Genomic DNA, 16,334 nt, shown 5'->3' with positions numbered 1-16,334 from the left:
AGGACAAGAGCAGCCCGGCCAGCTCTTGTCCTGAGGGCCCCGTGGTCGGGAGAGAATAACAAGAAAGACCAGCTCATTCCAGGGCTTTCTAGCAAACTGGCACCCCCAGGGCCACAGCCAGGGGCTGGGGTCAGGTGAGCAGGGAGGACTCCCATCCCTGCAAAGTCTTCCCAGCAGGGTTCAGGAGCCAGCCAGCCCTCTTTGATGGCACTCTGAGGGTCGGCCAGCTAGCTCGCCAGCCGGCGGAGGCGCCTCGGCCCCAGTGCTCCAGCCCACATGTCCCAGAGAGACCTCAGGTCTGCCAGGAGCTGCCGGCTCCACAGACAGGCCGAGGCTTGATGGCAGTGTCCCACAAGTGGAGGCCAGCTCCAGCAGGGGTATGTGCACTCTCCACAGGCCCAGCCCCATGGAACTTTTTCCTTCCTGTCCAGGAAATGATAACTCTGACCCAGGAGGTCACGGTCAGGAAATAACTGAAATAAATGCCAAAACCCTGCAGACTGTGGAGGTGTGAGGCTGAGGTTGCCAGGCTGGGCCATGAGCTGATGTGGCTGCATAGGCAGGCTCCAGGGGACCCTTCTCAGGGCCCTCACGTCATGCCCTCTTCACCATTCGCTCCCCCCTTCCCTCCCTCGGTGATTCCCTCTCTGGCTTTGGAGACACCTTACCAGCTCCCACAGAGGCCCAGGCACTGGGAGAGGGACTGGCATACAAAGGTGGTGAGGACATCACATGCCTCTTAGGGAAACAGTCAGACACCTGAAGCCAAGGTGCATTTCCTGTGGGTGAAATGCAGCTTAAGCAAAGGCCTGGAAGCAGGAAGAAAACCTGTTTACTGAGCTCCCCAGGGTGCCCAGCACTGGGCAGGGACTTCCAAATGCACGGTCACATGTAAACCCCCTTAGTAACCCTGAAAAATACGTGGTGTGGTCCTCATATCTGTAAATGAGGACCAGCGTCCAGACAGGTTGAGTCTGGCTCTGCCTTTTCGTGGTGTGTGACCTTGGGCAAGGGGCTTCACTACCACAAACTCTGGTTTCCTTATTTTCCAATGAGCCTGGGAATAGCATCTCCCTCTGGGGTTACAGAGTGGGTGAAAGGAGGTAAAACAAAGTGCTGCGCACCGTGCCTGGCACATAATAACAGTATGACCAATTATATCAGTCAGTATCACTATCACTTTTGTTCTGTCTCTGCAGCTCAGAGAAGTTAAGCAAATGGCTCAAAGTCACGCAGCTCCTCAACAGAAGAGCAAGACTTGACCCTGTGACTTGAAAGGCCATGCTGTTGAACACCATGTAGGTGGTGGTTTACACCAGGGCACGACAAGCCTGAGGGCTCCAGGGATGGGATTATGGTGAAAAGACAACTCTGGGTGGCTTTATGTAGCAAGTCAGAGACCAGGTTTAGAGGTCAGGCCAGGTAAGAGGCCCTGCCTTAGGCTGTGTGGCTACTGGGCAGTGGATAGGCCATTAATACCTGCTAGGAGCCTCAACATGGATGTCTTCAGAAAAGTCAATAAGCTTCTGAGTGCTAAGAACAGCAAACAAGAAAGTCTGGTTGGATAGGCAAAAAGGAAGAAGAAACCACCCAGAAACAGGACCATGAAGGGGATGCTGCACTAGTCTAAGCAGGGTGACAAGGGTCAAGACAATGGGGTGAAGAAGAGGGGGCAGATCCAACCAACTGGGGACAGAAATTTCAGGTATATACAGGTGAGGCTGGGAAAGCCACTGACAGAAACAGGAATCCAGAAGGTGTGCAGGCTGGGGGCGGGGGTTAACACAACATCAGGCAAGCAGAATGGAGATCTATTTTTCTCATGTTAAAGCCAAAAGGGGCCAGAGGGTGGCAAAAGCCAAAGAGAACAAGACATGGGTGGCTGGCCAGAGGTGGTCAGGGGTGGAGAGTGCCCTCTGCACCCCACACCCACATTCTGACCCTCAGTCAGCCCCTACCTGGAACATGACCAAGATGATCTCTCGGCTGGGCCTGGGCCTGGGCACAGCATGGACAAAGAGATGGCCAGTGTGACATTCGTGCCTATCTGCTGCCTTCTGAAAGGCCCTGCAGAAGGAGGAGGGTGAGAGGACAGACAGCAGGGGAGTGAGAAACTACCCCCCAAAAGGGGGGAGAGACAGCTGGGCAGCGGGAACAGCTGTGGGCTCAGAGACCTCACAGGTGATATGAAAGGTGCCCCGTGACCCAGCAACACAAAGAGAAACCTGCTCCCAGCCTGAAGCTGTGGGTGAGAGAAACCCAGCCGCTGATGCCTCCTGAGCCATGGTGTGTGGTCATCAAAAATGGGGGCCATTTATGGTATATTCCAGGTTCGGGGCTGGACACCTGAGAAACACTGTTTCATTTCTCCCTGGCATAAAGTAGGTAAAGAATAAATATCTAGAGAAGTGAAGGAATCTCATACTGCCCTGGAAGCTCAACCTACTCTGTCCACAGCCTCTCTTTGTCTCTGCTCTCACCCTGAGGACAGATGTAGGGGCTATCAGAGATGAACATTCACTGGCTCCCTACTACCTACAGGACAAACACCTAACCCTTCAGGCTGGAGGCATGGATGGAGACTCTTGCCTGACCCGGCCTCTCTTGGACCTTCTACCTCATGACTTTTCCTCACCCAGCCCACCAAAGCAGCACAAACATCACCTCCCAAACATGCCCCATGATGTCCCACCTCCATGGAGAAAGCATGGCCAACATGGTGGAAATCCAAAGCCAGCACGGCCTGGACTCAGGCCCAGGTTTCTGCTTCTTCCAGAGCTTTGTAACTGAGCAATTTACTAATCTCTCAGCATCTTCATCCATAAAATAGAGGTGGAGAAAATCCACCTGGCCCTTAAGGGTTGGTAATGATTCACTGAGCCTGTCTATAAAGCAAATGGCATGACGCCTGGCCACACTAAGTACCCAGGAAATGCTCACTGCTTGTGTGAGGCTGATGATGCTGAACCTGTTGACTCCCAAAGTCTCCCCTTTCTCCCACTAGGGAACTGGAACCTTTCTGTCCCATAGAGATGTCTCTGTTTCCCTTCCCTGCCCAACCTCTGGGCACTTGGCACTGAGGACAGACATATGACAGCTGCCCACTCTCACAGGGCTGTTTCCCAGTGTCATGCATATGCTTTCTGTCCTGTCTTCCCAACTAGGGACGGGGCTGAGCTGGCCTCACTTCTCCCCTGGGACCCTCGGCCGGCCCTGCCCAGAGTGAAAGCTGAGCAGGGATTTGTGGATGGGATTGCTTATCACCCCATGTGTCTGAGAGGCCCCTCCTGCCTGGAGGAGGAATGGATGGATGGATGGATGGATGGATGGATGGATGGATGGATGAGGAGGCCTTTAAGGAAGGGGAGGGGTGCACCATCTAGAACCTCCAAGTCTGCTGCGAGTTAGCAAACAGCGATTTGAGGGATGGAGGAAGGGGAGGGGTGCACCATCTAGAACCTCCAAGTCTGCTGCGAGTTAGCAAACAGCGATTTGAGGGATGGAGGAAGGGGAGGGGTGCACCATCTAGAACCTCTAAGTCTGCTGCAAGTTAGTAAACAGCGATTTGAGGGATGGGACTGGGGCTAGGGAAAAGGGTTCTATTCCAGTTACATAAAGGCCATAAATGTGGCCCAGCCCAGGCTGCCAAGAGCCACTCGTGAAAGCAGCTCCCCGCCACCTGGCAGCTCCCTGGGTCCCTGGCACAGACTGAGGTCCTAACAGATGAATGAACGAATGAATGAACAGATAAACTTGAAACCAGCAGGACCTGGCAACTGCCACGGGGGTGGGGGATGGAGGGACGGGACCAGGAAACAAAACTCTGAACTAAACGGTAACGTGGACAATAGTGATGAAGAGAAAGATGGCAGTGCAGCAGCTGCTGCCATGAGCACTTACTGTGGGCCAGGCCCTGCGCAGAGCCTTCCCCTGCATGGCTTCATTTACTCTATGCAACGCTCTTATTCCCATGTTGCAGATACAGATACTGAGGATTAGAAGTTAGATCGCTTGTCCAAAATCAGTCAGTAAGGAATAGAGCCTGGTTCAAACCCAGGTCCCTCTGACACCTGAGCTCATGCTCTTCACTGTCTCCACCCCAAAGTGGCTGAGCTGGGTGTGCCCCCAAACAGTTCTGTCCCAGCTGACCTGCCTGAGGCATAAGCACAGTGTCTACAGCCACCAGACAACTCCTGAGCTGATGACACCCAAGCCTGATGACAGGAAAGGCTGAGTCAGGGATGGTAGGAGGGAATGAAGCTGAAACAGTAAGCGAGGGTAAGGCAGGCCTGGTCAGCTTTAGTAAGACCTGTGGCTTCATCCCGACCGCAATGGAAAGCTATTGAAGCAGGTGGTGGTGTGATCAGATGGGTGTTTTAGAAGGAGCCTCCTGGCTGCTGCATGGAGCAGAGCTGGAAAGGGGTGAGCCTGGAAGGACACAGCAGTTCAGGCAGGAGAGGGAGGTGGCCAGGATGAACGAAACAGTGGAGCTGGGGAGACAGAGGCTGATCCAAGACATACTGTGGAGGCAGAGCTGCCTGGATGTGGAGAGAGGCTATGTGCACTGGGTAGGGGCAGGGGTGTCAAGGCAAAGGGAAAGGGAGGCTCCAGGTCTCTGGGCAGCTAGAGGGAGGTGGTGATTTTCACTAAGATCAGATATAGGGTGGCTTGAGAAAAAAGGGTCACAGTTCACCAGGAAGACAGGAAAATGACCTCAGCCATTTGTCCAACCCAAGGGTCCCACAGCCACATGAAAAATGGACACAACAATTTACAGAGCACGTTACAAATCACTCTGTACCAGTAACTCCTCGGGCCACTTGATTATCCACCAAGGTGGGGGTTACCGGGTCCCCATTTTAAAGATGAGCAAATCGAGGCTAAGGACACTGAATCAAGAAGGTAAGACAAGAACCAGGGGCCTCTGCCTCCCAGTCCAGGGGGGATTCTACAACCACATATTTCAATTTTAAGTGATGTCTGACTTCTGGGCAGGGAAACAGATGACGGGGGTGCGATTCTCTCTCTCTAAGCCGAACAGACAACGAAAGAGCCAGAAACCAAAATGTTAACCATGGTTACCTCACTGGCAATTTTTTATTTTCCTCTTTTAAGGTTATATTTTGGAAATTCCACCTATGGATGTGTATCATTTCAGTAAAGAGAAAAAGGGCTCGAAGATCATTTCAAAAATACTTTTTCAAAATGACAGAAAGACAGCACTAGCGTGAAATGAAAACACAAACAAACAAAAAGCACTCAGCATGGCTCTGGGTTCTGCATTTTCCCTCTGACACTGTCTGGAAAGGGCTAGAAGTCCATGGGAGCTCTTGAGGGGATATATTTTTTTGTTGTTCTTTGGTTGGGTTTTTTTTTTAATTTCCAAAGTTTATATTGGCCCCAAATCTCCTTCCACCCACATTTTTTCTTCTCACCCTCTCTTGGGTGCTAGCTCCGGGTACTCGGAACAAGGCGTATTTAATCCACCGAGGCCGCCGCCGGGGCGATGCTGCCAAGGTGTCGCTGAGCAGACGGAGCCCGGGAAATAAATTCCGTAAATAGAGTCTGGGCAGAGACCGTGAAAAGTGTTGTCCTAGCGCCTCTTTATGGGGCTGAGCGCTGTCTTGCTCCGGCTGCCGAGGGTCGGCTGGCCTCTTGTGCTGGTTTGAGGTCCCCATTGCTGCATAAACTAGCTTGTTTTTCCCCCCTTTTCGGCAACAGGCCTTAAAACAGAAAAGCCCTTCTCAGGCCTGTGACTGCCGTGGATTGGGGCTGGCAAGCGGGGCGCAGGGTGCACAGCAAACTTTGCTCGCGGTGTCCATCAGCAGCATATTTCAGGTCAATGGTGTCTGCAGAGGCAGAGCTAGAGACGGAACATTCCAGAGGAAGCAAGGGAGGCAGAGGCCACTGCGCACACAGCTCGGGTTCAGCTAAGTACGTCTGGCCTTCAAAGGACAGTGAGGGCTTCTCACCATCTGAGCCAGAAACGGAAACGTCACAGTGAAGTCCAAAGATGTTCGTCTGAACGCAAATGATAATGGCAAAAGCTAGAGGAAAAAACCACACCAAATAGTACAATATACACATGTGCTAGATAGGAAGCCTTTAAAAATCAGGTTTATGCTGGGCTCCTGGGCGAGGACTTTTATTGCATATAGTTTATAGGAAGAATCACCCACAGAAAATAAACAAGGCACACACGGGGGTAGGCTGTAGGCCTGCCTGAAGTTCGGTGGAGGGCAACGGACTAGTTTCCCACTGTCCACGGGTGTGATCACTCACCTGGGGAGGCAGCCCGTAAGAAAAGGAATACTGTGTTTTGGTCACTGATGTGACCTGATAATTAATGTCTCAAGCGGAAAGACATAAATCCCATTTATGAAGCATTTTAATGAAATGGGAAAATATTTTTGAAATTACATTAAGAAAAAAGTAAGAAGCAAAAGTGTAGGTATATGCACAGGGGAAAGCTGGAAGGAATAAAGACAGGAGGTGTTACTGCTGGCTAGAGCTGAGTGGTGAAATTATGGGAGAACTTCCCTAAAATTTTCTGTTTTTTAGCAAAATAATTTACAAATTACTATGACTTGAACAATAACAATGACAACAATAAAAAGAAGGAATGACAAGCACCAGGCCACACGGTTTGGAAAACAGTTAATCCTCCCATAGATGCTCCTGTGGCATGTGGGGCAGCATGCAGCCTGGGCCTACAGGGGTTAACTCCAAGCTAGGCTCAGGAGGGAGGGAAGGCTCTGCCCTCAGACCTGGTAGGAATCAGGATCCCCTGGCTCCTGGAAGCTGACCTCCACAGACCATGTGAGAAGGTGGGTATCAGGGGTTGAACTGGGTCCCCACATAAAAAATATCCTGGAGTCCTGACCCCCAGTACTCTAGAACGGAGACCTTATTTGGAAATAGGGTCTTTACAGAGGTAATCAAGTTAACATGAGGTCATTAGGGTGGGCTCTAACCCCAAATGACTGGTGTCCTTATAGAAGGGGGAAATTTTAGACATAGACATACACACAGACACACAAGGAGAGCACATGAAAACAGAGGCAGAGATGGGTGATGCTTCTATGAGCATAGGAACACCAAGGATTCCAGCACGCCACCAGTAGGTGGTAGAGCGGTCTGAACCAGATGGCTCCTCCTAGTCCTCAGAAGGAACCAACCCTGCCAACATCTTCATCTTAGACTTCCAGCCTCCAGAGTTGTCAGACAATAAATGTCTGGTGTTTAAGCGCCCAGACTGTGGCACTTTGTTATGACAAACTGAGACAGTGGGGGCAAGCCTGCCTGGAGTCAGGTCATGGGGAACCTCAGCAAGTAAGTCACTTGTCTCTCTGGGACTCAGTTTACTAATCTGGAAAATGGGAGACTTGGCCTAGAGCAGTGGGTTTCGAACTTGGCTTTAACCCTGGAATAAAACCTTACACAGAGCCCAAACATAAAAGGTAAAAAGAAGCCCTGATGAGGTAGAAGCTTTCTCTGGATTATGCCCCATCCCTACAGTGCAGCCTTCCGAAAATCACAATTCCAGGTTGTCTGGAAAATCCCCATCAGTGTTCCATTCTAAGCATCTTTTTTTTTTTTTTTTAATTTTTATTGATTTCAGAGAGAGGAAAGGAGAGGGAGAGAGATAGAAACATCAATGATGACAGAGTCATTGATCGAGCCCGTGACCCGGGCATGTGCCCCGACCAGGAATCGAACCCCGATCGCCTGGATCCCATGCTGAGCCACGCCCGGCTGGGCAAGTCTAAGCATCTTTAAGAGCAAAACCCACTGACTAGGATCACTGAGCACCTCACAAGCACTCAAGCACATGCCAGGCACTGAGCACCCAGCCCCTTGACCTCAGGTGGCTACTAATCTTAGTGGAGTGGTGGGACTAATGCCCGGAAAACAGTGGGCAGACAGGCCAGGCTGCCCTCTTCCTCCCTCCTGAGAGCTACAGCTGCGAACAGGTCACCTGATGTTCTAAATCCGCCACATCTAAATTTATCTTGCCCTCCAAGGACGAGCAGATGCTGTGCCTTATCGGGGCACAGCAAGTGGCAGAGCGACAGACGTGACGAGCCCTTATCACCCCAAGGACGAGAATGACGTCTCCCTGACTATGAAACCAAGAACAAGAGTGCTAGCCTGGCAGGCCTGAAGGGGACTGGGTCATTCAGGCCCCTGGGTGGGATGGGACCTGTCCCAGGAGCCCGACACGTACCTGGCAACACGAGGGGACCAGTAGCCCTTAAGCATGAGTAAGCAGAAAGGGGAGGTGTTTGAGGCATAGACCAGCCCCTGCCGCATCTCTGAGGGGGGACCAAGCCACCCCGTTCCACTCAGTGAGCACTGACACTGTGCAGGCCAAGACCACCATGGGCTGGATTAAGGGGCCACTGCTGATTAGACAGCAATGTTGAGCAGCCTACCAGGGGGCTGGAGACCCCAGGGATGGAGTCCAGGGTCAAACTGAGCTAATCCAGGCCTGGGCTTCCCTTCAAACCCTCCCAGGACAGAGGCCTGAGATCCCACCTGCTGAAGGCTATGGGGTGACTCCTGCCTGCCAGCATCCCGGAAGAAATGGGCAGGGACCCCTAAGCCATAGTCTTGTGGGGTCTGCCAAGATGGTGAGGCTCTGACCATCCTCTTGGAGTCCACAGACTCATCAGGGGACATAAAGTCAACAAGGAAAGAGGGAAATGGCGTCATTGTTCCCACTGCCCCATTGTGGAATCAGACAGTAGATCCAGTCTTTATTCATGCAAATTTTAATTACACAAATGAGATGTCAATTCATTCTCCTTTTAAAAACCACATGTCCTTGCAAAGAAACCCACCAGGCCAGGAGTCTGGACAGAGTATGACACTATCAGCTTCCCAGGACACGGTGTGGGGCCAGGGGAGGAAGGAGGGTGGAGTTACAGGAATCTGAGCGGGCCTCCAGGAAGAAGAGGTTGCAGGCAGGGACTTAAGGGTGGGCTTCAGATGACCCCAAGGCATGGGTTCCTGGGACACTGGACCCATGTGATGGCAGCACAGAAACAGCTCCATTCACCACTTGAAGCCAATTCAGCTTCTTTGGGAAACTCTAAAGCCCTCCCAAAGGGTCTTCAACCTCTGTCCTCAAGCCACTAGAACCACAATGATGATGATAACAACGATGATGACGATGATGGCAATGAAGGAACAGCAATAGCACATGCTAGGCACTCTGCTGTGTGTGTGTGTGTGTGTGTGTGTGTCCCCGGTTCTACCAGCTCAGTATTACTATCTCCATTTTACAGACAGAAAGTGCAACCCAGAGAAATTAAAACAACTTGCCCAATGTCACTTGGCTGGGAGCAGCAGAGCCACCATCTGACAGTGCCCAGGACCGAGGTCCTTCCGCGAGACCACACTGCTTCTATGGCCAATGGTACAGCAACAATGCCTAGCACACAATAGGGCTCAACAAATATGTGTAGGCTGATTTCTTGTTTAAAGGAATAGGCAAAGCTGAGGGAGTGAATTATCGAGTACTGGGCCAGTTCAAGGCAGTCTTCATATTATTATAGTGTTTTGGTGTTTTTCTTTAGTGTTAAGATTCTATCCTTTCTTCTAGGAATCCCCCACAGCTTGGAGCTTCTCCTCCTGGAAAGAGTTAAGGCTTTGGTAAGAGGCTCTGCCACCAGGCAAATGAAATCCCCCTGGTCCTGTGGGTCTACAGGGCACAGGGCACCACAGCAGCTAATTTCTGTGAACAGCCTCATCGTAAACGTCAGTCTCGCCAGGGGGTGCGGAGGGGGCCCTGATTTATTATATAGCTTTTGGACGGTTCCTACAGAAATATTGCCAAACAGCAGAATAATCAACTCTTTCACTCAAGCCCCCTCATACTTTTTTTTTTAATGAAAGAATAAAGTACGCAATGAGCCTGAGCTAAATAAATAAAAATGCCACACTTTTCCCCAACGGAACTTTCTGCGTCACTGAGAAATATTTGCAGACCTCAACAATCTTTTATCTTCACAATGACGTCTAGCCTTCCAAGCTGTGGACATTCTGAGAACTCCTTTGATTTGGGCCCTCTAATTATCTTATGAGAACAATTAACTTATTAACTAATAATGTCATTATTTGATGTTTCATCAAGCAGACATTAGAGAACCAACCCCTTCTTCCTCTCATGGTCCGACTGCCCTCCTCCAGGGCTGTCTAAAATCGTTACTCATGTCTAGGGCTCACACTAGAAGGAGACGTGTATGGCAAGGGATTTCTGTCTTAATACTCATCGCCACCAATCACAGTGTCTGGGCTGAGGAGGAGGGCAACATCCACTCTCCTACTATGCACCCATCTACCCACCCACCCATACACTCACTGTGCCAACAACAGAGACTCCAAGATGGACAGGATGTGTGGTCCATGCCCACAGGGAGCTCACACAAAGAGATGCCCTGGGAGGCTCAGAGTGATGTCACCTCTTCCAGGGATGTTCCTGAAGGGTGCAGACCCTTGACACTGTCTTCCTGCTCAGCCTCCTGCTCTTCCAATTTGTTATCTCCGCTTTATTTCTCTCAGTCCCCTGGGCAAAGCCATGAATGAGCTCCACGGGTACATAATAATTGCTCAATAAACACTGTTGAATAAACAAATACACGTACAACCCATATTTAAAAGATAAAATAAAAAGAGAAATAGATAGACAGAAACATCTGTTCATGTGAGTGCCTGAGTCTCTGCTTTAATTACTGATGGGAGCTGATGCCCAAAATGTTTGAGTCAGTATGATGTTTGGGAATGAAAAGCTGTAACTCAGGACCAGGGGCCACTTGGAGCCTCTTTACTCAAGTCTGAAATGGGTAGCTGGACGACATGCTCCCCAGTTCCTTGAGTTTAGGAGTCTGTGGAAGCCTAACATCACCGTGAGAATTAGTCAAACTGCAGCCTTAGGGAAAACTGGCATGGGCCAGGAGCCACTGCTGCCTCCTGCCTTCCCCACTTAGCAGTGAGAGACTCTGGCCCCAGCCTTGTGATTGTGCTAAGTTTCCTCATCTATTCAGTAAGAACTGGGGGGGAGGGGTACTCAAGTAGATGCTTTCTAAGGTTCCTCCTCCATCTACACTTTTATGGCTTTGGGTTTAAACCACTGGCTATGATTAAATCTGAGTATGGCAAGCACATGTCACAATTTTTTTTTTAAATATATACTGATTTCAGAGAGAGTAAGGAAGAGAGACAGAAAGTTGAAACATCAATGATGAGAGAGTCACTGATCGGCTGCCTCCTGCACGCCCCCGACTGAGGATCAAGCCCACAACCCGGGAATGTGCCCTGATGGGAAATTGAACAGTGACCTCCTGGATCCTAGGTCAATACTCAACCACTGAGCCATGCCTGGCTGGGCATATGTCACAATTTTTTTTGAACCTAATTTCCAATATTTTACCTCACCAATTCCTTCACTCACTCAATATTTAATGAGCTCCTATTATGTTCCAGGCACTGTTCTAGTGGTGAATCAGACAAGACATGGTCACTATTGCTATGGGACATCCAGTCCAGTGGGGGAGACAGAAAACACGTCAACAACTAGATGACAGATGACTTCAGCTGGAGACACCGGCACAGAACGTTAATAAACAGCACCATGTGAAAGGCAGAAACTAGAGGGAGAGCATGACTCCATTCTAGAGGCGGGTTGGGGAGGCTTCTCTATGGAGGTGACATCTGAACTGGGACCTAAAGGCCCTGGGTAATTTGTGAGGGAAAGCATTCTAGGGCATAGCAGTGGCAAAGGCTCCAGGCTGGAGACAAGCTTGGGGTATACGAAGAACAAAAAGGTGACCAGTGAAGCTCGTGTCTGGGGAGGAGGGAGTGATCCAAGATGCAGGCGAGGGCTGAGGGAGGAAGGGCATTGCCAAGAGGCCCATGAACAGAATGCAGGAGGTCCATGGACTTGGATGGAGGAAAATGTCATCTTACTGTTCACCGACTACTAACTGAAAATGAGCACTTCCTTCAGTCACATATGGCTACAACCCATAGTGATGTGAGCAGTGCGGGGACTCATCAACAAGGAAAATCACAGATCCATTCCTATCACCCCAGTTACAGAAATCTGGAAGTGTCTGCTCATCACAAATTCAAAATCACAGTAGCTAGCAGACCAGCTGCCGATCTTACTATTTAAAGTATTAACAAAGAAGCACACATACTTCAATATCATAAATTTGAAAAGTATCTAATCTCTGTATTTCATAACCCCATGTATTTTATTTTATATATGTAAAAGCATCGTTCTGAAAGGGGTCTCTAGGCTTCATCCAATGGCCAACGTGCTTATAAGCCACAGTCGGGGGTTTGGGTTTTGCTCCAGGTGGGATGGAGAACTGCTGCAGTGGTGTCTGCAGGGGATTCCGTTTTCATTTCCAGAGTCACCCTGGCTGCTGGGAGGAGCTGGCCTGTGGCTGTGCAGGGCAGTGCTGAGGGCAAGAGGGGGTGTGGCTAAGCAGACCACTGTTCTGGGCAATCCAGAAGGGGCATCGTTCTTGGGTCCTCCTAGGCTCTGCCCTTCCCTTTGATCAAGAACCTTCCCATCGCACCACCCTAAGCTGTCCTCTGTCACCTTGGCCTGCAGCCTATCCCAGGACATCCTCCCAAAGAGCTTCAGAAAGTGAGCTCATGAGTCCACAAGGAAAATAAATGTGGTCTCTGCCACTGTTTGGTTTGTGTCTCGGTCTAGAGAAGCAGTGAGATTTTTATTTAAGCAACCTTCCAGCAGGACCCCAGCAGAGGCTGGGCAAACACCAGGGCGACGGACTGTAAACAGGCGGGAAGGCCTGAGCGCTGGGGCCCGTGGCCACGGCTTAGCCCCTGGGTTTATGGCGGCCTTCCTGTTTTCCCGGCTCTCCTCACACTGCATCACACACAGAGTCTTTTCAATGGCCTCTAGGAGAACAGAAGAATTCATGTTTGCACGCCAGCACACACGTGTCTCACACCCTCCTGGGGGAGTGGGCCTTGCCAAGAGGCTGGTTCATGGACCTAGGGGACCCATGGGGATGGGGCCCGTGGGGTGGGGTCCATGGACAGAGAAAAGATGAGGTGAATCTATGCTCCAGGGGATCCCCCAAAGCGGAAGTGATGAGGGCAGGGCCAGGTCAGCTGGAAGGTAAAGAGAAAGCTTGGTTCCCCAGGGACCTGTGGTGGCCAGGGCAACAAGACCTCCACACTGTCCCCACCCCTATTCTCTCTAAGCCTAAATTAGCATGAAGAACAAAATGCCTCTGGGAGGTAAAGGCCAGACGCCAGGGGGCTCTCCTGAACCCCCCTCTCTGAAGGCCACTCAGTTGTCCATAACAATACCCTCCCCCTCTCCCGGCCCCAGGACAAGGGCCCAGCTTCTCTACAACTGCCCTTGTGCCCCCAGCATCAGGAGTGAACATGAGCACCCAAGCCCCAACAGAGGAGAGGCCCAGCAGTGGGGTGGGTGGTGTCAGGCATTCCAGGAAGAAAGTTGGGGTGCTGCAGGACTGGGTCCCGGATTCCTAAGGGGGCTCCAAAGAAGCCCTTTTTACACACAGTCTCGTTTGACTTGTGTCCATGGTCACTGTGTCAGCTGAAGAAACTGAGGCTCAGCAAGACTGACAGTTTGTCAGGTGACTGGCAAAAGGGCTGGAGTCTGAACCGGTCTCTCTGGACCCAGAGGCCCTGATCCCTTGGCCAACTCCACTCTAAGCCCCAAGAACGCCATGGGGATTCCAACCTGAGGTTTTCAGGATTGAAGGTAGGTCTTGAGGACATCTCCCCACCCTTTAGTGCCCTCACTTCTTCGCCTGCTCACATCTGCCTTTGTGAGGGCAGGTGGCTGCCTTTCATTTCAAACACCAATTAAGCAAGTTTCTCCTCCATACTGGCATGCAAGATGCCCCGAGGGAACAGTTGTCACCTGGCCCTGGGGCCAGGACTGAGCAGGCCTGGCATGCCTTGTAGGTCCCACATGGCCTGGGAAACTGCTGGAGGCCAGGACTCACGGAGAAGCCATTTAGAAAAGCTAAATGGCCGCTGGTGGCCTCACATTCCATGGCAGTCACAGGGAAGTTCACCCAAAGCCTCGGGCATAAGTCCCAAGAGCAGCTGGGCCTGCAGAGTTCTGGGGAACAGGACCATCCCATATCCAATAAGAAGCCTTCATACAGTGGGGTAGAGGGACACCATAGGGACCACGACGGAGGAGGGCCAGGACCCCCACCAGTATGGAGGGGCCCCATCACACCCACACCCCAGGAGCCCTTGCTAATCACCCAGGCCCCTCATCACAGCCATGTCCTGAGTGGGGCTGGGACAAACCTCACTAGGAGTGTTTGGCTGTGCTGGTTCCTTGGTAGATTAAGCCCCCTCTGCTGTTGGAGGCACCTCGCCATGTGGGTGCTGGGTAAAGAGGACTAGGCTGTGCCACTGAGCACGGTGGCCCCTCGGTGAGCACTGACATCTCCCATAGGAGGAAAGAGGAGCCCAGATGCTCACCCCACCCTTGGCTCCCAAAGCCTGGGGCTGCTTCCCAAGGACAGGACCCAGGGGCCCCAAAGGAGGGGTAGAAAGCTACAAGTTGGGGCTCAGTGCTGGGCCTGGCCCCCCTCCACCACCCTCCAACAAGTTGTGCCTCTGTTTCCCCATCTGAAAAGTGGAATAAAACAACAGTATCTGCCTCAAAGAGTAACAGAGGTAATTCTGCCCAGTACAAAACAAATACTCAAACCAAAAATGGTTGCAACTTTATGTCAATGAGCAAGGACATTGGCCTGGAGCCCCACCTGGAATCTCGGAGTTGATCTGTATTGGACCCACCCTGTGGAGTTAACAGGCCCACCATGCCCCTCCCAGCCCCTCCCTGAGCTCCCTTGAGGCAGGATGCTCACCTATGGTCCTCCGGAGGTCTTCACACTGGCTAATGTGAGGGAACTTCAGGATTTCCTTCCACTTCTTGCTTTTCCCTTTGCGCTTTCCTCCGCCCCCTGCAGAGATGGGGGAAAGATGTCAGTTGATATTGATCTTGTCCAAGGCTTCAGAGCCTGTGTCCCATCCCAGTGAGCCTGTCCCCCCGCACCATGACTGGGAGAAAGCCAGGGGGGGGAAGGGGCTCGAGGTCCAGTCAGTGACCCCAAATACCCCAAACACCAGGCACACACACTCCATCCCCAAAGGGTCTCAATCCTTTGTGTTCTCCCTATGTGCTCAGACCTAAGCTCCCCCGGGCAGCAGCAGCACAGGAGCCCCTTCAGGCATCCATACAGGCAGCCCTACCAGGCGCCCTGATCTTCCTCGGCATCTCCCACTGCTGTCCACCCCGCTGGGTGCCTGGTATCTGGCCCAGACTAGACCATAACCTTCCCTTTAGGCTCAGGAAGTCCTTGTGGAAAGGATCCATAGCAAGTGGACTGCAGTCCCCTCACCGCTTCAATTTGTCCTCATTTCCTGTGCAGAGTCACCTTCCCCAACTGGAGGCCAGATGTTGGGGACAAGAACTTCAATTTCCACTTGTCTTAGGTACCTCCCTTCTTCTCCATCCCCACAGACCCCAGGGTCTCGGAGGATGTTTCTCAGGGCTGGAAGGACTCCTGAAGGGCCCTGTCACACCTCATGTCCTCTGCAGTGTGTGCACCTGATGAATATGCACACACTAGGAGCACATACAACGGACATGCACAAAATGCACACACACATCATGAACACAATGAACAGACATGTAATGAACACACAATGAAGATGCACACGTAATGAAAATGCAAATATAATGTGAATATGCGATGACCACATGCACACACAAGGTGTTCCCAACATCCCCATGCTCCTTATCAGGGCGACCGCAGACAGATGTCAGAGCACTCAGGTATGAAAACACCTAGGGGGCGCTCACTCTGGCCTAAGTGTCCCTGAGCCCACCAGTGTCTGGACCTTGGACCTGGAGGTGCCTCTGTGTCCTGTGGCCAGTCCCTCAAGGACTGAGATGCTGTCACCTGCCCCTGCCCTCAGAGTGGCCCTTAGATATCATCTGTCAGTGACTTGCCAAAGGTCACAAAGCCCTTTAGGCCCTTCAGTGTCTCAGAATATTAAGGGTCTTTCACCTTCCTTCATGTGATCAACATCCCAAGCACCTGTGGAGCTTGGCTCTGGGCCCACCCCCCGCCCAGTGCGCACCGCAAGGCTGGCATAGAGCTGGTCTCAATGAATGGGGATTCCTAAGTCATCCACCCTGCCCTGGAAAGCTGGGGCTGTGTCTCCAATCAGCAAGTGGGTCTGCTTCTGAGGACGGGAACAGGACCTCCATCCTAGGGGCTGGGAAGCAG

General features: G+C 51.6%; 1 protein-coding gene across 1 annotated transcript in view; it reads right to left on the bottom strand.

Annotated features, from left to right (window-relative positions):
• The window catches only part of GRK5 (G protein-coupled receptor kinase 5), a 158,781-nt gene that overhangs the window by 71,829 nt on the left and 70,618 nt on the right, over nt 1-16,334 (bottom strand). Inside the window, exon 2 of the mRNA XM_016206349.2 lies at nt 14,907-15,002. Coding sequence (XP_016061835.2) covers nt 14,907-15,002 — 96 coding nt within the window. The remainder of the gene's footprint in view (nt 1-14,906; nt 15,003-16,334) is intronic.

Source organism: Miniopterus natalensis, chromosome 14 (assembly GCF_054644295.1).
Source record: "Miniopterus natalensis isolate mMinNat1 chromosome 14, mMinNat1.hap1, whole genome shotgun sequence".
Lineage (NCBI taxonomy): Eukaryota > Metazoa > Chordata > Mammalia > Chiroptera > Miniopteridae > Miniopterus > Miniopterus natalensis.
This window is presented reverse-complemented; position numbering and strand designations above follow the sequence as displayed.